At 41.3% G+C, this 25,646-nt stretch overlaps 1 protein-coding gene and 1 long non-coding RNA gene across 4 annotated transcripts in view; one reads left to right on the top strand and one right to left on the bottom strand.

The window, feature by feature from the left end:
- The window catches only part of LOC144580407 (uncharacterized), a 119,604-nt gene extending 108,535 nt beyond the window's left edge, over nucleotides 1–11,069 (top strand). Inside the window, exons 2-4 of the long non-coding RNA XR_013529882.1 lie at nucleotides 3,596–3,802; nucleotides 4,111–4,254; nucleotides 10,042–11,069. This is a non-coding gene — a long non-coding RNA (uncharacterized LOC144580407). The remainder of the gene's footprint in view (nucleotides 1–3,595; nucleotides 3,803–4,110; nucleotides 4,255–10,041) is intronic.
- The window catches only part of C4BPA (complement component 4 binding protein alpha), a 44,457-nt gene continuing 29,612 nt past the window's right edge, over nucleotides 10,802–25,646 (bottom strand). For all 3 annotated transcript variants that reach the window (XM_008985588.5, XM_002760742.7, XM_078357014.1), the window contains 3 exons: nucleotides 14,109–14,279; nucleotides 11,928–12,103; nucleotides 10,802–11,222 (listed from right to left, as the gene is read on the bottom strand). In XM_008985588.5, the coding sequence (XP_008983836.1) occupies nucleotides 11,049–11,222; nucleotides 11,928–12,103; nucleotides 14,109–14,279 (521 nt within the window). In that variant the 3' untranslated portion in view covers nucleotides 10,802–11,048. The remainder of the gene's footprint in view (nucleotides 11,223–11,927; nucleotides 12,104–14,108; nucleotides 14,280–25,646) is intronic.

Here is a 25,646-nt window from a genome sequence, read left to right as displayed (position 1 = left end):
AGCACCATTGTGGGTGAACTTCTGAAGGAAATAGACGAACTAGTTAGCCATAGTGTAAAGAAAAATATGTAACTTAAAGCAAGCAGACAAATGCAACTGCTTTGTTTTTTAGAGATAGGTGCAATCATTTCAGGAAAGAAGGTCCTCTTGATCTTGATAGCGCAAAAGTAATCTGGTGATGGAAATAGTCTGAAGAATATATGAAGAAACAGAACTTTGAATAGTTAGAAGCAGTAATTGCCTCATTTTGCATGGGAAATTTAAGTTGTAAATTCCAGTTGTAAACAAGCAAAAAAACAGAAGTTCCCTCTCTGGAGCAACTGGACAACAACAGAGAAGACACAAATAAACATTAGTATTTGGATATTCATCACCCTATACTGGTCATTAGACAGGATACTTGAAAACTCAGTGGCTCAGAGCAGGTAGAACTTTATTATTCTTTCAAAAACAGTTCAGAGTCACAAACCCATTTAGGTTGGAAGGCAGTATTGCTCAACATGGTCAGCTAGGGGCTAGGTCCTTTTCTCCTTGTTGCTTTAATATCCCCCAGGATGCTGTCCTTCTCAACAAGGCAGAAGCTGGTTCTCAGGCACCCTATCAGCATTTCAGCCCTCAAGAGGAGGAAAGAGGAAGAAGAGAGCAAGAAGCTTCCTTTTTAAAAAGGTGACAAGCAAGTTGCATTTATTGGGAGGTTGCCTCAAGGGAGGGCCTAGTTGAGCAACCCTGTGCCCTGCTGCTACTTAAAATGGTAGAAATGGTTCTATTACTTAAAGTATAAATAAAGGTTGATACAGGCAAACAGTTCTCTGTTATAGTCACAAGTTGATTTTAAATGCCTCACTGTTCCATCATGCTTCAAGAAAACCTGCTGCCAGCAAAATTTGTTCACACACACAGAACTTTAAATGAGATTATGTGGGCCTTTCTCTTACAGAACAACTGCTGATGAATGATCATTAACAGAGGTTTGCAGGGAGCAAAATCATACTTCTCTATTGCAAAAGAGCTCCATAGAGATAAGAATGAGTCTAGGTAGAAAGAATAGGATTACTGTTTTTTTTAAAGACAGAAAATATTTTTTTAATTCTTGGAAAAATGTTACAAAGTGTTCTTAAAAGAAATTTAAAAATTCAGCAAAAACATCTGAAGTCAAGGAAATCTCCAAAAAAGTGTTTGGAGGACTGCGGGTAAGAATGAAGACAGAAAACATAACTAAATCCAATAATTAACGAGGAGGCTCAATATCAAATGAGTTTGGTTTCCATTAAGAGAGAAAACAGTGAAGAAATGTTATTGAAAACATTTTATAAGAAAATTTCTCAGAATAAAAGAACATCAGTTCTTTTATTGAAAGATCCCACCAAGAATTAGCTTAAGAAATGAAAATAAATCATACAGCAAAGAAAACCAATGTGATATTTTAGAACATCACTAGTAAAGATTGTATCCTAAAAGCTTCCAGAGTTGGAGAAAAATCAGGTCAGAAATTAGGATGTCTTCTGACTGCTCAATAGCTGTATGGAGTATATTAAAACAATAGATAAATTCCTTTAAAATGAGAAGAAAAAATATTCTTTATCCAGCCTGCTGTGCCCAGCCAAACTATCAATCAACTGTGACAATAATGACAGTTTCAAGAATACAGGAGTGCACTCAATAGTTTACTTCCTATCCATCATTTCTTAGGCAGTTCCTGGAGGATATGATCCAGTAAAATGAGGAAATAAGAAAGAGAAGAACATGAGTCAATAAAGCAAAGATGGGGCGGGAAGGAGACCCGACAGATTTGTGTGTCCATTGCTTGCTGGAATGTGTAGCAGAGCCTGTCAATGTCCTGTCAGTATCACCAGGGGGCGGCCACTTCAGCACACTCAAAACAACTTTCAACTGCCAATATCTGTTTCGTTTTACCTGGGCTTTCCCCACAAACATGGAAGGCTACTATGATTTGCACTTAGCAGGATAAACTGAAGATAACACCTTGCAGCAGCAGACCTCAATTAACAACTGATGGAAATATTGTATAAATATCCCAGCTCCCTACCCTTAGGTATGATTACTCTTAGGTGCAAATTTATCATCTTTACCAGGTTCCCTTGGGATGAGGCTTTGGTCATCCTAACTAGCTTAGTAACATATCCTTTTTGGGTTGCCTTTCCTTTCACATTTCGCTGCCTTCCTCTCCTGGTATTTCCTGTACCTCCTAAGCTAATGACCTACACTTTAATTCTTGTTTCAAAGTATGTTTCTAGGGCTCTGGGAGAAAGGTGCATAGGAATAAGACAGGAACTGGTAAAGCGTATTATATCTCAACATTTGGAATACATTTGATAGACTGAAAAATCTCTTGGAGCATTTAGGAGGAAATGTACATAGATGCAGAAAAGAAAACAAGCAAGCAAGCAAATAATATTACTGGAAAAGGAGATTATAGACAACAAATGAAAACAAAATGAAGGAAACCTGCTCACAAAACACTGCTTGGTATATTGCATAGTCATGACATGTAAAAGTTATTGATGCTACCAATAAACATATTCAAAGAAAAAAGAAAAGCAGGTGGTACATTAGATGATTAAATAAATATTTAATCATCTGTAATCAATAGATAACAGCTAAAATGAAGAACAAGAAAAACAGAAGAAAACATATTATCTTAAACTATGAAGATAAATATCAGAAAAAAATTGCAAGATATGACAATGGTTCTATAGGAGCAGGAAAAGGTAATTGTGTGCACCAGATAATACACTAATTTGTTAAATTTGAATATATCTTAATTTAAATATAAATAAAGGTCAAGAAATAGATGCATTTCCAACATGGTTTATAATTCATAGAACTACATACAAAGTTAAAATCTTAAATGTGAAATTTAAATTTAAAATGGAAAGAAAAATGGATAATATAATGGAGGTAAGCTATCTATACCTACCTTTATTATTTTAATATTTGTTAGAACATATATGTATTTATTTCAAATAATTTTCAAAAGAGATTTAAATAAAAGGATAAACTAAAGAATGGAAGCATAATTTAAATCTATGTGAAAATGAGTCAACATTACTCCTTTATATTAGTAAAGAATGGTAAGAAAGGAAAAATAAAGGGCCAGTATTATAAACCTCAACTATTTCTTCTGTATACTCTTAAAAGACTGAGAGTTGGGGTGGATAACTCTGTTTAAACATGTTAATAACATGAAAATATAAGCATACATAATTACCCATTCTTATCCAATCATAAAATGGTGTGGAAGGTGACTTTTTGAATAGTGGGAATTTTAATTTTATTTATAAAATTAGTTCATTTCTGGTTAGTGAAATAGAAGATCCTCAGCACCACTCCTCCCCATAAAAGTACAACTAGCATCTTTTGTTGTTGTTGTTGTTGTTGTTGTTGTTCGTTTGTTTGTTTGTTTTTGAGACGGAGTTTCGCTCTTGTTACCCAGGCTGGAGTGCAATGGCGCGATCTCGGCTCACCGCAACCTCTGCCTCCTGGGTTCAGGCAATTCTCCTGCCTCTGCCTCCTGAGTAGCTGGGATTACAGGCAGGCGCCACTATGCCCAGCTAATTTTTTGTATTTTCAGTAGAGACGGGGTTTCACCATGTTGACCAGGATGGTCTCAATCTCTTGACCTGATGATCCACCCACTTCAGCCTCCCAAAGGGCTGGGATTACAAGTGTGAGCCACCGCGCCCGGCCCAACTAGCAACTGTTAAAAGACAAGAACATCACCTTGAATTCACCAGAACCTGGGAGAAAGGAGGAGAAAGCCCCTACAACAAAACCACAACTGGTAACAGAAATGGTCATTTATAGACTGTGCCACCCTCTCCCCTAAGCTGGCATAACTGCCACTCACAGAGAATTTCCTGGGACCCACAGTTTCCAAAGTGGGAGGAGGGAACTGGAACTGGACATTCGATCTCCCCACTGGTCTGGGAATTTTCATGGGAAGCCCACAGCAGTCCTGTCCCTCAGGAAGCACTGGGAATGCCAGGAGGGCTGAACCACCTGGGGTGAATTGAAGACAAGTGAGGAGAAGGGGTGCTTATCACAGGGACTGACATGTGGATCTTGGTGTCTACTCTGCATTTCTATCAGGTAGGCATCACGCAGAGGAGACTGGACAGTGCCATAGTGCTTCATGGGATACAATCCATGGGAAGGCCTGAGTCCCTGATCAGATTTCCCACACAGCCCGGACGCTTACATGGAACTTTCCCCCAACCTGGAAGCAACTGCAAGGTCAGTGATGAAGTTCTGCTGCTCTCTTAAGTCTTGCCCAAACCTGGAAACCACCGCAGGTCTGTGTTTAAGCTCCTGTGCATGATATAAGTTCTTGTGCTCACACTAAGTCTTCCGCAGACTGGGAAACAATGAAAGGGCAATGATTTAGTTCCAGGGTAGTGTTCAAGTTCTGGTGCTCAATATAAGTCCTTCCCAGAATGGGAAGCAACTACAGGCCAGCAAATTAAATTACAACATTAAGTAGTAAAAGCTTAACATCACCAAAGAACACCCACAAAAGCTGGAGGTGTCCATCTCTTCAAATGTGCAAGCATCAATGTAAATACACAGGATTGGAAAAAATTGTGGGCAAAAACCAACAAAGCTCCAGTAATAGACCCTGAAGAATTAAAGATCTGTGAACTGTCTAACAAATTATTAATAAGAATCCTCTTTTAAAAATCCAGGAAATCACAAAAGTATGGATAGAAAATTCAATAAAATTTAGAAAACAAGCCAGAACAAAATAAGAAATTTTCAGAGAAATAAGAATAATTTTTGGCTTTTGTTTGTGTCTTAGGGATGGGGTCTCACTTTTTCATCCAGCCTGGAGTGCAGTGGTATGATCATAGCTCAATGCCGTCTCAAATTCCTGGTCTCAAGTGATCCTCCAGTCCCAGCCTCCCAAGTGGCTGGTACAGGCACATGCCACAATGCCTGGTTAATTCTTAAATTTTTTGTGGAAACAGGGCTTCCCTATATTGCTCAGGCTGGTCTCAAATTCCTGGGCTTAAGTGATCCTCCCCCTTTGCCCTCTCAAAGCACTGGGATTACAGGCATAAACCACCAGGCCCAGCCTAGGAACAACCTTTAAAAACCAAATAGAAATTCTAGAAATAAAGAATGCAATAACTTAACTGAAAAACTCAACAGAAAGCTTCAGCAGCAGACCTGATCAAACAGAAGAAAGAATCAACAAGCCTGGCTCTTATGCCTATAATCCCAGCACTTTGGGAGGCCAAGATAAGAGGATTGCTTGAGACCAGGAGTTTGAGACCAGCCTGGGAGATATAATAAGACTTCTTGTCTCTTAAGAAAAAAAGCCAGGCATTATAGTGCATGCCTGTAGGCCTAGCTCCTCAGGAGGCTGAAATGGGAGAATTGTTTAAGCTCAGGAGTTCAAGGTTACAGTGACCTATGATTGCACCACTGTGTTCTAGCCTGAGTGACAGGGAAAAAAAAAAAACACAAATTCAGCAAACTCAAAGACAGAACATATGAAATTAACCAATCAGAGGACAAAAAGAAGAAAAGAATAAAATGCAGTGAGGAAGACCTATGAGAATTATGGGAGTCTATCAAACTAACCTCTACATAATAGGAGATTCCAAGGAGACAAGAGACAAAAAGGCCTAGAAAGAAAATTTAACCAAATAATGGCTGAAAATCCCCAAATCTAGAGAAAGATTATAGCATTCAGGTACGTGGAGCTCAGAGGTCACCAATCCACTTCAACCCAAAGAGGAATTATTTCCCAAGGCACATCATAATGAAATTATCAAATGTCGGACATAGAATACTGAAAACAGCAAGAGAAAAAAAAATATGTCACATTAAACAGAGCCCTAAGACAGCTTTCAGATTTCTCAGCAAAAACTCTGCAGGCCAAGAGAGAGTGGAAGGATATATTCAAAGTACTGAATAATAAAAAAAAGTCCAATATGAATATGAGTACCCAGCAAAGCTAACTTTACATATATAGGAGAGATAAAGACTTACCTGGACAAACAAAATTTGAGGAAATTCATCAAGACGAGATTTGTTTTAAGAGAAATGTTAAAGAGAGCTCTTTAATCTGAAAGAAAAGGACACTGATGTGTTAGAAGAAAACATCTGGGAGTATAAAGCATATTGGTAAAAGTAAGCATACACACAGATTTAGAATAATGTTGTAACTGTAGCAACTCAATCACTTATATCTTTAGCATGAAGACTGAAAAACCAACTGTTACAGATAATGACTACAACAATAGAGATAGGCAATAAAAAAGATGCAAATAGAGACATCAAAATGTGGGGAGGAGTGATGTTAAAGAATAGTTTGTTTTTGCTTCCACTATTTTCTTTGTGATCAAAGTTAAATTGCTGTCAGTTTAAAATAATCTATTATGACTATAAAATTTTTATAAGTCTTAAGGAAACCACAAAGCAAAAACTTATAGTAGATACATTAAAAAATAAATATCAACCACTGTGGAAGACAGTGTGGTGATTCCTCAAAGACCTAGAACCAGAAATACCATTTGACCCAACAATCTCATTACTGGGTATATATCCAAAAGAACATAAATCATTCTATTATAAAGATACATGCATGTGTATGTTTATGGCAGCACTATTCACAGTGGCAAAGGCATGGAATCAACCCAAATGCCCATCAATGATCGACTGGATAAAGAAAATGTGGTACATATACACAATGAAATACTATGAAGCCATAAAAAGGAATGAGCTCATGTCTTTTGCAGGGATATGGATGGAGCTGGAAGCCATTATCCTCAGCAAACTAACACGGGAACAGAAAACCAAACACCACATGTTCTCACTTATAAGTGGGAGCTACACAATGAGAACACATGGACACAGGAAGGGGAACAACACACTGGGGCCTTTCAGAGGGCAAGGCAAGGGAGAGCATCAGGATAAATAGCTAATGCATTCAGGGCTTAATACCTAGATGATGTGTTGATAGATGCAGCAAACCACCACGGCACACATTTAAATGTGTAACAAACGTGCATGTCCTGCACATGTAACACAGAACTTAAAATAAATGTTTTAAAAACTTTTAAATTAAATGAATAGCATGAAATCAAAACAAGGTACTAAGACAATTAACTATGAAAGAAGAGAGTCAGAGAGTGACAAAGAAAGAAACACTCCATAAAAAAACACAACACACACAGAAAATAAGCAACAAAATGGTAATAGTATGTCTTTAGCTGTCAGTAATAATCTTGAGTGTGAATGGATTAAATTCTCCTATTGAAAGACATAGAATGGCAGAATGGATTTTAGAAAACAAGGCTCAGCTATATGCTGTCCTCAAGAAGCTCATTTCGTCCATGAAGACATACACTTAGTGTGAAAGGATGGAGAAAGATAACCAATGTGAAAAATAACCCAAAAAAAGCAGAAGTAGATAAACTTAGATCAAATAGACTTTAGGTCAAAATAATTTTTTAGAAGAAGATCATTTTGTAATAAATGTAATGATGAAGAGGATATAACAATTGTGTTTGTGTATGTATTTATGAATGCATATACCCACCAGACCAGAGTATCTTAATATATAAAGCAAGAATAGACTTAAAGAAAGAGATTGACTGCAATACGATAATACTAAAGGATTTCAACACCCCACTTTCAGCAATCATCATGAACAGATCATCATGACAGTAAACTAACAAAGAAATTTTGGAGTTAAACTACACTCTCTATCAAATGGAACAAACTGACATTTACAGAACATTTCGTCTAACAGCTGCAGAAACACATTTTCTCATTAGCACATGAAATATTCTCCAGGATAGACTCTATGTTAGCCCATAAAACAAGTCACAATAAATTTTTGGAAATCAAAATTATATCAAGTACCTAAAACCAAAAAAGGCCATAAGACAAGCCCAAGGCTAATACCATTCTAAATGGGGAAAAGGCCATAAGACAAGCCCACGGCTAATACCATTCTAAATGGGGAAAAGGCCATAAGACAAGCCCACTGCTAATACCATTCTAAATGGGGAAAAGTTGAAAGCCTTTCTTCTAAGATCTAGAAAAAAACAAAGATGCCCAGTTTCACCACTTTTATTCCACATAGTACTGGAAATCCTAGCCTGAGCAATTAGACAAGAAAAGAGGGGAAGAAAGGGCATTCAGGTTGGAAAGGAAGAAGTCAAATTGTCCCTGTTTGTAGATGACATTATCTTATATTTAGAAAAACATAAAGACTCCATCAAAAAACTGTTAGAATTGATAAATGAATTCAGTGAGGTTGCAATCTTCAACATTAATACAAAAAAGGTACTGATGAGGCCGGGCGTGGTGGCTCACGCCTGTAATCCCAGCACTTTGGGAGGCCGAGGCGGGTGGATCACGAGGTCAAGAGATCGAGACCAACCTGGTCAACATGGTGAAACGTCGTCTCTACTAAAATACAAAAAATTAGCTGGGCATGGTGGCACGTGCCTGTAATCCCGGCTACTCGGGAGGCTGAGGCAGGAGAATTGTCTGAACCCAGGAGGCGGAGGTTGCCGTGAGCCGAGATCGCACCATTGCACTCCAGCCTGGGTAATAAGAGCGAAACTCCGTCTCAAAAAAAAAAAAAAAGGTACTGATGTTCCTGTAAGGCAGTAGAGACTGGCCAATGCCATAGTGCTTAGTCAACAGATAGAACCATACAGAAAAGGTGACTATAGAAGACACCATTTGTACCCTGGCCATATGCCCTTGACCTACTCTAGAGTTTACTGCAAATGTTCCCATAGGTGCCATTGGCTACCCATGTCTCTCTGCCTGAAGGTGATCCCCATCCTTGAAGCCTGCTTGGCCAGCCAACAGTGTGGATCCCTTGGGTCTGAGAGCCATTGCTACCTAGAACAAAACTTCACCAGTGAGAGAAGAGATTAGGCAGGTACATACCCAGGTGTTCATCCTGAGGAGAACAACTCAGAGTTGGGTTCTACGTGTTCTCAGATGCTGCCAGCATGATTGAGTCCTGGTTGGCAATGCAATAACCCCCTCAACACTGTTTCCTCATGGGCTTTCCTCCCTTCCCCAACTTACTGGCCACTCACTCACAGTGTTTTTTGGAACCACCTTCCAGGGAAACTAGTTGCTCGCAAATTCTTGGATCGGGGAAATTCAAAAATAAACATTAAACCAAGAAATTCCTAGTAGCCTAATGGGTAATGGCTTTTAAGATTATGGATAGATACCTTCTATGTTAAGTGAATGTCTTAGTCTGTTTTCTGTTGCTTATAACAGAACACCTGAAACTGAGTCATTTATAAACAATTAGTAAAAAAAAATATTTTTACAATTCTCAAGTCTGGGAAATCCGAGGTCATGGCTCGGCATCTGGTGAGGGCTTTCTTCCTGATGGGGACTCTGCAGGGTCCCAAGGTAGCACAGGGCATTACATGGTGAGGGGGCTGAGCATACTAACTCAGATCTCTCTTCTTCTGATAAAGCCACCAGTTCCACTTCTGTAATAACAGCTGCAGAATCATTCTTCTCATTAGCACATGAAACATTCATCCTTGAATGGTTTAATCCATTTATCAGGACAGAACCCTCATGAACCAGCCACCTCTTAAAAACCCCAATTTTCAATAGTTTCACATTGGGGGTTTACTTTCAACATGAGTTTGGAGGGGTCAAACATTCATACTATAGCAGTGGGTTTCTCCAACAGCTCCATCTCCTCTGTTACATCTGAAGTTCAGTGGAAGTTTCAGTAGAAGCCTCCCATCATGCCATTTCCTTCATGAAACATGTTTGGGAAAACTAAGCCGAAAAGGCCAGTGTTCAAAAGGTCAGAGTTGTGTGTGCAGGGAAAGAAGAGACAGCCAGAGGAGCTGGGATAAAAGTGAGTAAGAGATTGCACAGGAAGCAAGAGTGAGAAAAAGGGGTGACTTAAAGGAATAAAATTTCCTAGAGTAACCAGAGATATGAGGCAGTTTAATGCAGGGTAACTCTTCATGTGTGGGGCGGTAGCTCAACCTGTTTTAATTTGATGTTTAGGAAATGGTGACCAAATCAAATAGAAGACTTGAGAATATGCAGAGGGCTGACATGTGAGCTTCATCTTCATCTGTCTTTTGAAGTTCCTTCTCTGGGGTTGGAATGAAGAGGTCAGACCCAAAATGTAAACTTTCTTCATGGAAGGCAACAGTGGAGATGTGGCATGAGTGAAAGAGACAACGTGAACCGGGGCTCAGGGGAAGGTATGACTCCCCCAGATAGGGAGAATGCATTAGACTTTGGGGTGTATTGACATTTAACCTCACCAGGGAGGACCTGAGTGCTGTGCACACATGGAACTGTTGAGTAAAGCCAGTCTGTCCAGGATAAGAACCCAAGTATGGCCAGGCACGGTGTTTACTCCTGTCTTCCCAGCACTTTGGGAGGCCAAGGTGGTCATATCATTTGAGGTCAGGAGCTTGAGACCAGCCTGGTCAACGTGGTGAAACCCTGTTTCTACTAAAAATACTAAAATTAGCCAGGCATAGTGGCATGTGCCTGTAATCCCAGCTACTTGGGAGGCTGAAGCGGGAGAATCATGTGAACCCTGGGAGGCAGAGGTTACAGTGAGCCAAGATCACATCACTGCACTCCAGCCTGGGCAACTGAGCACGACTCTGTGTCAGAAAAAAAAAAAAATCACACCTAAGTACGTATTTTTTATGGCCTAAACAGTAAAACAAATGTACTAACTTTACATTATGGGTTTTTTAAGGATGCTTATTTCACAGAGTCCTAAATGACCACAAAGACAAAATAGTTTTTATATGTATATTTTTAATCGAAAAAAAAATGTGTGCTTAGTGTCTTGAAAAGGAAAAACATGAGCCACACACAGGATGACTAATAATTTCACAACCTCAAAGCACTAAACTAGAAATTATCATTTCTAGATATTTATTATGATGAATATCACTGCCAAATTGACAGTAGATTTGCTAACCTATCCATATTGAATGGCAAGAAGCAAGCCAGAAAGGCATGTTTTTTCCTTCCTTTGAGAAAAATTATAGTTCTTTATACAAAGTGGATTCTCTTGCCCTGTCTCTCTGTAGTTCCAGTTGTTCAATCTCCAGAGACAATTTATAAACCTCCAGGGCCATTTTCACATCCTCTGGGTTTGGAAGACACTGCATGAGATTTTTGCCTGCGAGCACTTGTTCACAGCCTTCAGGGGTCTCCTAAAAGAGATATAAGTGGTGGGTGTGATTGAGAAGCTTCCCTCCTAATCATGAAGCAGGGTGAATCCTGACAGTGGAAGGACTACAGGATTGGACGGAGACCAACCTCAGACTGGGGGTGGAGGCTGGGAAAACAAGAAATCGCTTGCGTCCCACCGCAGTCTTCCCCAGGGGAACATGGATCTGCTCTGAGAGCTGTACAGAAGGCCTCCATGGTAACAGAGGCTGTTTTTGCCGGCCATCGGGAAATGGAACAGTATATCATATAGCTTAACAAAGGTTAAGTTAGGAATCAGTACTACCAGGTCTATGAAACCCTGCTCTGTAAGGGCTCAGTTGTTCCCGTTCTCGAGTGAGAACAGGAAAACACACCAGGTGTTTATGCCACATGGGAAATCCTAGAGGGAACAATATTTACCAAATCCATAAGGAATTCCCTGAAAAGAGAGCCAGTATCAAATGCTGGAGCTGATGACCAAAAAAAGGTCATTAATGAAAAAGGTTCACTGAGAGCCATATAGAAGTCAGAGACCACCCCGAACTTACCAGAATGCTTCAAGACAAAGAGTTTCTTTGAGTGGGAGTGGCTCAGAAATGAATCCTGACAAGTCAGATTTCACCATTGTTGAGTGGTACAGAGATGTGGGGGATGCCACCAGTTTTAAGGATTGACAGCACAGACCTTCCTGGAATTGTGCCACTTACCCATTCACACTTGGGGACCTGTGGGTACCAGGTTCTGTTCCCAGAGCAAGTGATAATTTGGGGGCCAACCACACCATAGCCAGAATCGCACTGGATGGTGACATTTTCAGGCTCAACATACTGCTTCTTATTCACAGACAATCTTCCATTCACTAATTCTGGTTTCAGACACAAAGCTGTAATGGAATCATATTTTTCAGAAATCTATAAATCTATGAAGAAGGACATGATAACAGTCTCAGATACTAAGAATGAACTGTACTTAGCTCTGCTGATGGTTCTATCTTTCCCTTCATTTGAAAACAATACTAACGTTTTATTGAGCATGTCCACCTATCAGAGTTCTGCTAAGCATTTAAAGTTGCTATCATTTCAGTCTCCTGACAGCCCTGTGAAGTGAGCACTGTTACTATTCCCATTTTATCTCAGAGACAGTTGAGATACATTAAGACACTTGCTCAAGGTGATAACAATTTTATATAATATGACAGGATATTTCTTTTTTTAATTTTAATTTCTGGGATACATGTGTAGAACATGTGGGCTTGTTACATAGGTATACATGTGCCATTGCGGTTTGCTGCACCCATTAACCCATCATCTACATTAGGTATTTGTCCTAATGCTCTCCCTCCCCTAGTCCCCCACCCCCAACAGGCCCCAGTGTGTGATGTTCCCCTCCCTGTGTCCATGTGTTCTCATTGTTCAACTCCCACTTATGAGTGAGAACATGCAGTGTTTGGTTTCATGTTCCTGTGTTAGGTTGCTGAGAATGATGCTTTCCAGCTTCATCCATGTCCCTGCAAAGGACATGAATTCAACCTTTTTTATGGCTGCATAGTATTCCATGGTGTATATGTGCCACATTTTCGTTATCCATTCTATCATTGATGGGCATTTGGGTTGGTTCCAAGTCTTTGCTATTGTGAGTAGTGCTGCAATAAACATATATGTGTATGTGTCTTTATAGGAGAACGATTTATAATCCTTTGGGTACATACCTAGTAATGGGACTGCTGGGTGAAATGGTATTTCTGGTTCTAGATCCTTGAGGAATCGCTACACTATCTTCCACAGTGGTTGAACTAATTAACACTCCCACGACAGTGTAAAAGCGTTCCTATTTCTCCACATCCTCTCCAGCATGTGTTGTTTTCATGACAGGATATTTTTAAAGAAGGTATGTGATCCCAGAATCCCAGCTAACAAGGTAACTCTCACTCACAGTCATGATTGCTGCAAGATTCTAATTATAAAAATTTCCTTCTTGCCTATTATTCTCCTGTGTACAGAAGAGACAATGGTGGCAAATAAATACTGGAGTTGTTGACAGCAAAGTCATGCATGTTGACAGCACACTTCTATTCATGTAAAAATCAGACCTGATCTCAATTCCTCCTGTTCCCACAACTGCTGCAAACTAAGAGTCCCCTTCACCCTCACACCAACACACACTCTCTATAGCATAGCAGGTTGTGCCTGCCCTGCATGAGGCTCTTATGGAAATAACTGTCACTCATGATGTTTAGAATTTGCTCAGGGGAGCCTATATTCATACTAGAGCAAGTTTGCATGGAAACTTTGCCACAGGCCACAGGTACACTAAGGTAAAATGTGATGCTTTTAGAATGTTTCTGGAAATATATAAGAAACTGGGGGCCGGGCGCGGTGGCTCAAGCCTGTAATCCCAGCACTTTGGGAGGCCGAGGCGGGTGGATCACAAGGTCAAGAGATCGAGACCATCCTGGTCAACATGGTGAAACCCCGTCTCTACTAAAAATACAAAAAATTAGCTGGGCACGGTGGCACACGCCTGTAATCCCAGCTACTCAGGAGGTTGAGGCAGGAGAATTGCCTGAACCCAGGAGGCGGAGGTTGCGGTGAGCCGAGATCGCGCCATTGCACTCCAGCCTGGGTAACAAGAGCGAAACTCCATCTCAAAAAAAAAGAAACTGGGTATGGGCTACCTCAAGAAGGCTGAATTTTGTGATGGGGAGAAAGAAATGGAGGAGATGCCCTTTGTACTTTTTGTGTTGGGTACCATTTGCATATATTGATTATTTAAAATAAATCAAATCAAATGTTTTCATGCTGCCTCTGGCAGGGAAGAAGCTTAGATCTCGGTGCTCTCAGGACAGGTCCACCCACTTAGTCTTGGGCTGAAAAGGAAGCTGGAGTTACCTTTACATTGAGGGGCTGGAGCTGACCACTGTGAGTCACGGCAGAAGAGTCTTGCCTCTCCATCCAGAATGTAGCCTTCATCACATTCATATGTAACGTCGTCTTTGAAAATACTGAATGACGAAGATTTTTTATAACGCCCATGGGCAATTCTAGGAGGAAAATGGCAGTCTTGAGGGAGAGACAGAAAAGTGAGGGAGCGTTAGTTTGTAAAGTATATAAAGTAGCACATTGCAGAATGTGTGTGGTTTGTGGGAGGCTTCATTCTGTCCTTCCATCCTCTCTGCCCATAAGAGCACATAGCCAAACCCAGGCACTCGTGCTGCCCTCCTGTAAGCCTCAGGCAGAGCAACCATAGAAAGGCTCTAGTTATAGCCCTTAGGTTTTCCTTCATCTTATTGACAAGTTCACTCACCTTTCCACTGTTTAGGATCCATTTTGGCATGAAGGTGGAATTCAGCCCTAAGTCACATCATACTCAAAATACATTTAGTCACTTTCAGGCTAAATGCTGAGATATGCATCTGTGAGAAACTGTAAGGATGTTACATTATCCACAATCTCTGAGTCATTGCTCCCCAATTGATACTGTCCATGCATGCCCAGGAAGAAAATACTGCATTTTAAAACAGTATAGAAAAGAACTCTTAGGAAAAATGAAAAAGGTGACCTGAACATTGAAATAGTCAAGACGACATGTTACAGAGAACCTATCTGAAAGGGAACACTGTCAGGTCCACAAACATTGCATGAAAAAGTTAAATAAAGGACAGCAGCAGAAATGCCAGACCAAGGACGACACCAGTGGACTATGGCAGTTATAACTACTACAACAGGATGCTCCTACAAGCATGGAAAAGGTGATGGCCCACAGTAAGTCAGATTGAAATGCTGGGATTTCCATGTCAGATGGTGTAAGAAGGGATGAAATGACTCAGAAAAGTGAGCATGCTGGAGTGGACATTTGTGAACACTGGAAAATGCACCAGGTAGTTATGCCACATGGGAAGTCCTAGAGGAAATAACATTTACCAAGGCTGTAAGGAATTCCTTGAAAAGAGGAGAACCAGCACCAAATGCTGGAGCTGATGACAAAAAAGGTCATGAATGAAAAAGGTTCACTGATAGCCAGATACCAGTCAGAGAGCTGCTCATAGGCCTCAGAAGCTAAATAAATGCAACTATTATAATGAATTGCAAGGTCAGAGAGGCAACAGGGGTGCCTGAGAGTTAGGAAGATTAAACCATACCATATTTAGGGATGAAAACAGATGAGCAGCCAAAAATAATATATACTTTATTTTTGTACCATCAAAAGAAATTAAGGATGGATAATCAAGGGACCAATGGCATTTGGCCCAATAAAAGTGCCTCCGTTGCCCAATATATGAACCTAGGACAGTTTTTAGGCCTAGTAATCATTAACTGAAGATGAAGACAGTTGCCAGGAGTGAAGCTGCTACAAAATCTTGGGAGCTCTGCACAGTAATGAATCTGCCAGTCCTCTAAGAGGACCTATGTTTATTTATATAGTAACTGTGCACTAACAACAAAAAAAAGGTACAATAATTCAGACATTATTGCAAATAGGGATTGAGTTGACATTGATACCTGGAACCATTATAGCTCTCCTATTAGACCACTTTGTGGCCATTTACATTATCCTTGACAGTATAGTCAGAATAGATAAAATTGGCAGTTGGCCCAACCCCTAAATTGGATTCTTGACCTGTGGGCAAGAGCTATCTTATGCAGGAAGGCCAAGTAAAAGCAACTGATACTGCTCACCCACCTCACCACCTCCTCAAGGCAAATAAAGTAAAATCTTTAAAAATACACCACCGAGGATTTAAGCTATCGGTTAATCCGCAAAGAGGTGAGTCAAAGCTGCATTTTCAGACTGATCTTTGTTGCCCACCGAAAGGGGAAATTCCCAAGTATAAAGGAGACGTGGGACACCAGGCAGAGGCTCTGCCTGGAGAAGCCAGCAGCCAGGGTGGCGGTGGCCAGCCCTACGCAGTGATCCCCACAGGGCGCGCTTGTCTGGGTGCCCTGTTGAAACGGCAACCTGAGACTTGAGAGGGCTGAACTCAAGACTGAAAGGGACTTGGGCAGTGGGCCAGCCCAGGGGATTGCAGGGACACAGCATGTGGGATAGCGCAGTGGGACAGACAAAATGGTGATCCCAAACGCTCACCATGGAGACCGTCCCTGAGGTGCTCCGTGGGGGAGGGGCGTCCACCATTACTGAGGCAACCCACCCTGACTGAGATGCACGCCCACTGCTGACGCAGCCTGCAGTTGCCGAGGCAACCAGCCCCTACTGAGATACACGCCCACTGCTGACGCAGCCTGCCATTGCCGAGGCAACACGCTACAACAGAGAGACTCCGCTGCAGGGCGTATCCCGTGGTGGAGAACGCAGCAGAACAGCAAGAGCCAGCAGCAACAGGGCGAGCCTCACAACAGCAGGGCGGAGCCTCCGCAGTCAAATACTGATTAGACTGCCTCCTAGCTGGGCAGGACACCTCAACAGACATCCAAAAACAAAGCCCCAACCCCCCAAGACAGAGCATTTGAGAAAAAAAGGGGTTTTTTAATGAGCTCTGTTGCAGCAGAATCAAACATAGCAGCCTAACAGCCCTGAATGAACAACAGAGCTCACAGCTCAGCAATTGAGCTCCTATAAAGTATAGACTGTCTCCTCAAGCAGCTCCCTGACCCCTCTATATCCAAAAGACTGACATTTGGCAGGCATCATCCAGGGACAAAGATAGCAGAAAAAGAAACTGGTAGCATCCCTCACTGTTCCGCAGCTGCTATAGGTGTACCCCTGACAAGCAGGGCCTGGAGTGGACCTCAGCAGTCGTACAGCGAAGGGGCTAGACTGGTAGAAGGAAAACCAAGTAACAGAAATACTTCATCACCAACAATCTGGGTGTCCACTCAGAGACCCAATCGAAAAGTCAGCAACTACGCAGACGACAAGTGGATAAATCCACAAAGATGGGAAGAAACCAGCGCAAAAAGGAGGAAAACACCCGAAATCAGAACACCTCGCCTCCTAGAAAGGACCAAAACTCCTCACCAGCAAGGGAACAAAGCTGGACGGAGAATGACTGTGATGAAATGATGGAATTAGACTTCAGAAGAAGAATAATGAGAAACTTCCATGAGCTAAAAGAACATGTTCTAAATCAATGCAAAGAAACTAAGAACCTTGAAAAAAGATTTGAGGAAATGATGACAAGAATGGATAACTTAGAGAGGAATATGAATGAACTAAAGGAGCTGAAAAACACAATACGAGAACTTTGCAAAGCATGCACAAGTTTCAACAGCCGAATTGACCAAGCAGAAGAAAGAATATCTGAAGTCGAAGATTAACTCAATGAAATAAAACGAGAAACCAAGATCAGAGAAAAAAGCGCAAAAAGGAATGAACAAAGTCTCCAAGAAATGTGGGACTATGTGAAAAGACCTAACCTACGTTTGATAGGTGTACCAGAAGGGGATGAAGAGAATGAATCCAAGCTGGAAAATACTCTTCAGGACATCATCCAGGAAAATTTCCCCCACCTAGCAAGACAGGTCAACACTCAAATGCAGGAAATACAGAGAACACCACAAAGATATTCCACAAGAAGAGCAACCCCAAGGCACATAATTGTCAGATTCAACAAGGTTGAAATGAAGGAGAAAATACTAAGGGCAGCCAGAGAGAAAGGTCGGGTCACCCACAAAGGGAAGCCCATCAGACTCACAGCAGATCTCTCGGCAGAAACACTACAAGCCAGAAGAGAGTGGGGGCCAATATTCAACATTCTTAAAGAAAAGAACTTTCAACCCAGAATTTCATATCCAGCCAAACTGAGCTTCAGAAGTGAAGGAAGAATAAAATCCTTTGCGAACAAGCAAGTACTCAGAGATTTTGTCACCACCAGGCCTGCTTTACAAGAGCTCCTAAAAGAGGCACTACACATAGAAAGAAACAACCAGTACCAGCCATTCCAAAATCACACTGAATGCTAAAGAGCATCAACATAATGAAGAATCTACAACAACTAACGGGCAAAACAGCCACTTAGCATCAAAATGGCAGTATCAAATTCACACATAACAATATTAACCCTAAATGTAAATGGACTAAATGCACCAATCAAAAGACACAGACTGGCAAATTGGATAAAAATCCAAAACCCACCAGTGTGCTGTATTCAGGAAACCCATCTCACGTGCAAGGATACACAAAGGCTCAAAATAAAGGGATGGAGGAAGATTTACCAAGCAAATGGAAAGCAAAAAAAAAGCAGGAGTTGCAATTCTCATCTCTGATAAAATAGACTTTAAAGCAACAAAGATCAAAAGAGACAAAGAAGGCCATTACATAATGGTAAAAGGATCGATACAACAAGAAGAGCTAACGATCCTAAACATATATGGACCCAATGCAGGAGCACCCAGATACATAAGGCAAGTTCTTAATGACTTACAAAGAGACTTAGACTCCCACACAATAATAGTGGGAGACTTTAACACTCCACTGTCAATATTAGACAGATCAACCAGACAGAAAATTAACAAGGATATCCAGGGCTGGAACTCAGACCTGGAGCAAGCAAACCTGATAGACATTTACAGAACTCTCCACCCCAAATCCACAGAATATACATTCTTCTCAGCACCACATCACACCTACTCTAAAATTGACCACGTAATTGGAAGTAAAGCACTGCTCAGCAAATGCAAAACAACTGAAATCATAACAAACAGCCTCTCAGACCATAGTGCAATCAAGTTAGAACTCAGAATTCAGAAACCAACCCAGAACTGCACAGCTTCATGGAAACTGAACAACTGGCTCTTGAATGTTGACTGGGTAAACAATGAAATGAAGGCAGAAATAAAGAAGTTCTTCAAAACCAATGAGAACGAAGACACAACATGCCAGAATCTCTGGGACACATTTAAAGCAGTCTCTAGAGGAAAGTATATAGCAATAAGTGCCCGTATGAGGAGAATGGAGAGATCCAAAATTGACACCCTATTGTCAAAATTGAAAGAGCTAGAAAAGCAAGATCAAAAAAACTCAAAACCCAGCAGAAGACAAGAAATAACTAAGATCAGAGCTGAACTGAAGGAGATTGAGACATGAAAAACCCTTCAAAAAATCAATAAATCCAAGAGCTGGTTTTTTGAAAAGATCAACAAAATAGACAGACCACTAGCCAGATTGATTAAAAAGAAAAGAGAGAACAACCAAACAGATACAATAAAAAATGATAAAGGGGAAATCACCACAGACTCCACAGAAATTCAAACCATCATCAGAGAATATTACAAACAATTCTATGCACATAAACTAGTAAACCTGGAAGAAATAGATAAATTCCTGGACTCCTGTGTCCTCCCAAGCCTAAACCAGGAGGAAGCTGAAACTATGAATAGACCAATAACAAGGTCAGAAGTCGAGGCAGCAATTAAGAACCTACCACACAAAAAAAAGCACAGGTCCAGACGGATTCACAGCTGAATTCTACCAGACACACGAAGAGGAGCTGGTACCATTCCTTCGAAAACTATTCCAAATAATCCAAAAAGAGGGAATCCTTCCCAAATCATTTTATGAGACCAACATCATCCTGATACCAAAACCCGGCAGAGACCCAACAAGAAAAGAAAACTTCCGGCCAATATCCATGATGAACATAGATGCAAAAATCTTCAATAAAATATTGGCAAGCCGATTGCAACAGCAAATCCAAAAACTTATTCATCACGATCAAGTAGGATTCATCCCGGGGATGCAAGGCTGGTTCAACATACGCAAGTCTATAAACGTCATTCACCACATAAAGAGAACCAAAAACAAAAACCACATGATTATCTCAATTGATGCAGAGAAGGCATTTGACAAAATAAAACAGCCCTTTATGCTAAAAACCCTCAATAAACTCGGTATCGATGGAACGTATCTCAAAGTAATAAAAGCTATTTATGACAAACCAACAGCCAATATCATACTGAATGGGCAAAAACTGGAAGCATTCCCTTTGAAATCCAGCACTAGACAAGGATGCCCTCTCTCACCACTCCTATTCAATATAGTACTGGAAGTTCTAGCCAGAGCAATCAGGTAAGAAAAAGAAATAAAGGGTATTCAAATAGGAAAGGTGGAAGCCAAATTGTCTCTATTTGCAGACGACATGATAGTATACCTAGAAGACCCCATCGCCTCAGCCCAAAAACTCCTGAAACTGATAAGCAACTTCAGCAAAGTCTCAGGATACAAAATCAATGTGCAAAAATCACAAGCATTCGACTACACCAATAACAGACTTAAAGAAAGCCAAATCAAGAATGAACTGCCATTCACAATTGCTACAAAAAGAATAAAATACCTAGGAATACAACTCACAAGGAATGTAAGAGACCTCTTCAAGGAGAACTACAAGCCACTGCTCAACGAAATCAGAGAGGACACAAACAGATGGAGAAACATTCCATGTTCATGGTTAGGAAGAATTAATATCGTGAAAATGGCTATACTGCCCAAAGTAATTTACAGAATCAATGCTATCCCCAACAAGCTACCATTGACTTTCTTCACAGAACTAGAAAAAACCACCATGAACTTCATATGGAACCAAAAGAGAGCCCGCATAGCCAAGTCAATTCTAAGCAAAAAGAACACAGCGGGGGGCATCACACTACTGGATTTCAAACTATACTACAAGGCTACAGTAATCAAAACAGCATGGTACTGGTACCAAAACAGAGATATAGACCAATGGAACAAAACAGAGGCACCGGAGGCAACACAACATATCTACAACTATACAATCTTTGATAAACCTGATAAAAACAAGCAATGGGGAAAGGATTCCCTATTTAACAAATGGTGTTGGGAAAACTGGCTAGCCATGTGCAGAAAGTAGAAACTGGACCCCTTCCTGACACCTTACACTAAAATTAACTCCAGATGGATTAAAGACTTAAACATAAGACCTGGCACGATAAAAACCCTAGAAGGAAATCTAGGCAAAACTATCCAGGACATAGGAGTAGGCAAGGACTTCATGAACAAAACATCAAAAGCATTGGCAACAAAAGCCAAAATAGACAAATGGGACCTAATCAAACTCCACAGCTTCTGCACAGCAAAAGAAACAGTCTCTAGTGTGAATCGGCAACCAACAGAAAGGGAAAAAATTTTTGCAGTTTACCCATCTGACAAAGGGCTGATATCCAGAATTTACAAAGAACTCAAAGAGATTTACAAGTAAAAAACAAGCCCATTCAAAAGTGGGCAAAGGATATGAACCAACACTTTATGAAAGAAGACATATATGAGGCCAACAATCATATGAAAAAATGCTCATCGTCACTGGTCATCAGAGAGATGCAAATCAAAACCACATTGAGATACCATCTCACGCCAGTTAGAATGGCGATCATTAAAAAATCTGGAGACAACAGATGCTGGAGAGGATGTGGAGAAAAAGGAACACTTTTACACTGTTGGTGGGAGTGTAAATTAGTCCAACCATTGTGGAAGACAGTGTGGCGATTCCTCAAGGCCTTAGAAATAGAAATTCCATTTGACCCAGCAATCCCATTACTGGGTATATACCCAAAGGACTATAAATCATTTTACTATAAGGACACATGCACAGAAATGTTTATTGCAGCACTGTTTACAATGGCAAAGACCTGGAATCAACCCAAATGCCCATTGATAATAGACTGGATTGGGAAAATGTGGCACATATACACCATGGAATATTATGCAGCAATCAGAAATGATGAGTTCGTGTCGTTTGCAGGGACATGGATGAATCTGGAGAACATCATTCTCAGCAAACTGACACAAGAACAGAAAATGAAACACCGCATATTCTCACTCATAGGTGGGGGATGAAAAATGAGAACACATGGACACAGAGAGGGGAGTACTAAACACTGGGGTATATTGGGGGGAAAAGGGGAGGGCCAGTGGGAGGGGGAGGTGGGGAGGGATAGCCTGGGGAGAAACGCCAAATGTGGGAGAAGGGGTGAAAGCAAACAGAACACACTGCCATGTGTGTACCTATGCAACTGTATTGCATGCTCTGCACATGTACCCCAAAACCTAAAATGCAATAAAAAAATAAGAAAAAAAAAATACACCACCAAAATATCGCCCACGGGTAGGAGAGGAACATGAACATTAGTGCCACAAATAGCTAAAGACATGGGAGTAATCATCCCTGTTATAATCTCTATGAAATCCATGTCTGTCCAATACAAACATTAGAAGGATTCTGGAGAACTGCAGTATACCATTGAAGAAAGCACCACATTTTAGTTCCTATTGCAGCCATCGTACCAGATGTGGTATCTTTTCGCTAGGGCAGATTAATGCAGCTTCAAGTAAACGAGGCCACTGATTGAGCAAAGGTGCTTCTTCCCATTCCTAGCAGAAACGGTCTGCATATACACGGAAGGTGTCAGAGTGTACATTCGCAAGTTTATTCCTAGGCTAGAATAACCCTCCTGCCCATGTCATAATAGAGTCAGAACATATCTTGACCACCTGGATATCCACAGAACGTGACACTGAGACACTCTATCAATGGCATCATGTTAATTCCCCAGATAAACAAGAGGTATTAGCATGATGATGCTCCGAAGTAAAAAAAAGAAAAAAAAAGAGTCAGGGGTTTGCCACATCAATAAAACTTTCAGAGGTCCAAGGTTCAGGGAACACTAAGATATCCCATCTACACTAAAGTCAAATTATTGCAAATTGTACATCCCAATGTGAAGAACGCAGCACAGCATCTAACCAGGACTTTTCAGACTCACACAGCATGATCCATACTTGGGGATACTGCTCGAACCCATAGGCTAGGGGGAACAAATGATTTCCAAGTTTGAGTGGAGCCCATGTTATCAACAGCAGGTCTAGTCTGCAGTTAAATTGTCCTGTTGCTTGAGGCCTCAGGACCCAGCAAAGCCTAGTGTATTGAATGTGGTTGTAGTGGGAAAGATGCAAATGTCAACAGGACAATTACACCATAGCTCTTTCGGATCCTGAAGCAAGGCTGTGAACTGCAACAGAGGATTTCATGCTTTCTGAAATGTAACTCTTGGCATGTTAGAGTTATGTTTCCAGGTCCTGATAGAGAAAGCTCCTGACAGTGGGTAATTAAGTGATCATGCAGCCAGAATCACCCATCATGAGCCAAGTCTGTCAGGCCCATCAGGTTGTAAGGTCAAGCAGGCAACCATTCATGGTAAGATAGAAGCAGTGCATCTGGGATTGAGCATGGGCAGGACAAGATGGCACAGCCAAGCTGCACAAACAGGAAGCCCAGTTCCTATTTGTACCCAGCCACTGTGGCACAAGTGCCTCTTCCTTAGCTCACAGTTGTGACTATAGCAGTTATCTAGTGTAACCAACTGTCAGGACAGAGAAAACTCTGAGCATGGTTCACAGATGAACATTTTTGATATTGTAAACCAAAAATAAAATTCTAAGGCCCCCCAACCATCTGAATGGACCACTCTTCTCGGCCAAAAGGATTCCAGAATTAACCTGAACATCTTGTTCAGGTGATGATGGAAGCGGGGCCATGCCCCATTATACCCCTCCAGCATGAATATCAACACAGATCTTAAGTCTAATAAGAAACATTTATGGCTCAGCATGGTGGCTCATGCCTGTAATCCCAGCACTTTGGGAGGCCAAGATGGGCAGATCACTTCAGGTCAAGAGTTCAAGACCAGCCTGGCAAATATGGTGAAACCCCATCTCTAATAAAAATACAGAAATTAGCTGGCCTCAGTGGCATGTGCCTATAATCCTAGCTACTCTGGAAGCTGTGGCAGGAGAATCTCTTGAACCTGGGAGGCAGAGGTTGCCATGAGCTGCGATAACACCACTGCACTCCAACCTAGGCAACAGGGTGATACTCCATCTCAAAACAAAACAAAACAAAAAATGTATCTCCACAACCCCTCCCAGACATTCCTTTCTTCTGATAATAATTCAACTAATTGCCAATCAGAAAATCTACCTATGACCCGGAAGCCCAGCCCCACTCCCCCTGCCCCAATACCACGTTGAGTTCTCCCACCCTTCCAGATCAAACCAGTGTAAATTTTACATGTATTATGTCTCCCTAAAATGTATAAAAGCAAGGTGCACCCTGCGACCTTGGGCACATGTCATCAGGACCTCCTGAGGCTGTGTCACACGTGTGTCCTGAACCTTGGCAACATAAATTTTCTAAACTGATTGAGGCCTGTCTCAGATATTCTGTGTTCACAGTATGTGTTGTAGAGGAGTGAGAGATCACCTCCACCTCTAATCCCCTTAGCTCTTATGTGGACTTTTCAGCTAGATCTAGAAATCAAATTGACACTAGGTAGATGAACAAGGGGAAAGCATACAAATGTTACACATACACAGGGAGCTTCCCAAGAGAGTGATGTCTGAAGAAGAGGCCAAAGCAAGATATTTTATACTTTGTAAACAAGGAGCAATAAATTTCAGAGAAATGACAGGACAAAGGGGATTTGGCTAGGAGCAATAAATGTCTAAGAGAGTCACTAGGAGATGTAGAGGGAAGGAGCTGTAACTCTGGTGTAAAATAAAAGTTCCTTTGGGAAGTTTATGTATTCAGGTCCACTGCAGCCCCTAATTCCCAGTTTCTGGTGATAAGGGCAATTTTCTTGCTCTAGTAGGGGGAGGGTACTCCTCCCAGAGGAATCTTTATGGTTTGTGCATGCAAAAAGAGACAGGACAGCCAGCCCTTTCTGCAACTTAAATTCCTTTCATGTTTTCAACTTGAAATATTTAATATACCACTTCCGCATATTCTGAGACGGCATTACTTTCACTCCTTTGGTGTGTACATTAAAATGGATGGAAGCTGCGTTACAGCCCAATCAACGTCAGTCCTGAAAGACAACTTGTAAGGAGAAATCAAGTGGCCTAAGGATAGGCTAAACTAGGATTCAGGGCACGGAATGAATGGCTTGCCTGGTCAAGGTCGCGTAAGGAGAAAGATTGGAAGACTGGGCACAGGGAGATCTGGGGTAAGAGCAGGGAAGTGGGCATATGAGAGTGGGCAGGAAGTGTGAAGATCTTTGTGTATCAACACCAGAGCATCCCCAATACAAAAGGTATTAAACAACCAAGTAAAATAGTCTTAGCCAGCTGAGGTAAGCAATTCTCTGTCATTGGCCTCATGGGTGCTGGCACAAGAGGAAGAGAAGCAGAGAGGCTGTGGTGGCATGCATGAAAAATAAGCATGGGCCCAACAGCATGGGCTCCCACTCACCAAGGCTCATTGTTGTCACTGAATATGAAAACCCGTCAACAACAATGCTAAGTCCCTAGTATGATACCATCACTTGAAGCAACCAAAAAGCCACTTCCTAGCAAGTTGGCTACATTGGACTCCTTCTACCATGAAAGGAAGAGCAATGTTTTCTGATGGAACTAGACAAATGTTGCAGGCATGGGTTTGCCTTTCCTGCTTGCAGGAC

This window comes from Callithrix jacchus, chromosome 19 (assembly GCF_049354715.1).
Source record: "Callithrix jacchus isolate 240 chromosome 19, calJac240_pri, whole genome shotgun sequence".
Taxonomy (NCBI): Eukaryota; Metazoa; Chordata; class Mammalia; order Primates; family Cebidae; genus Callithrix; species Callithrix jacchus.
The sequence above is the reverse complement of the archived record's forward strand: the minus strand, read 5'-3'. Positions and strand labels throughout refer to the sequence as shown.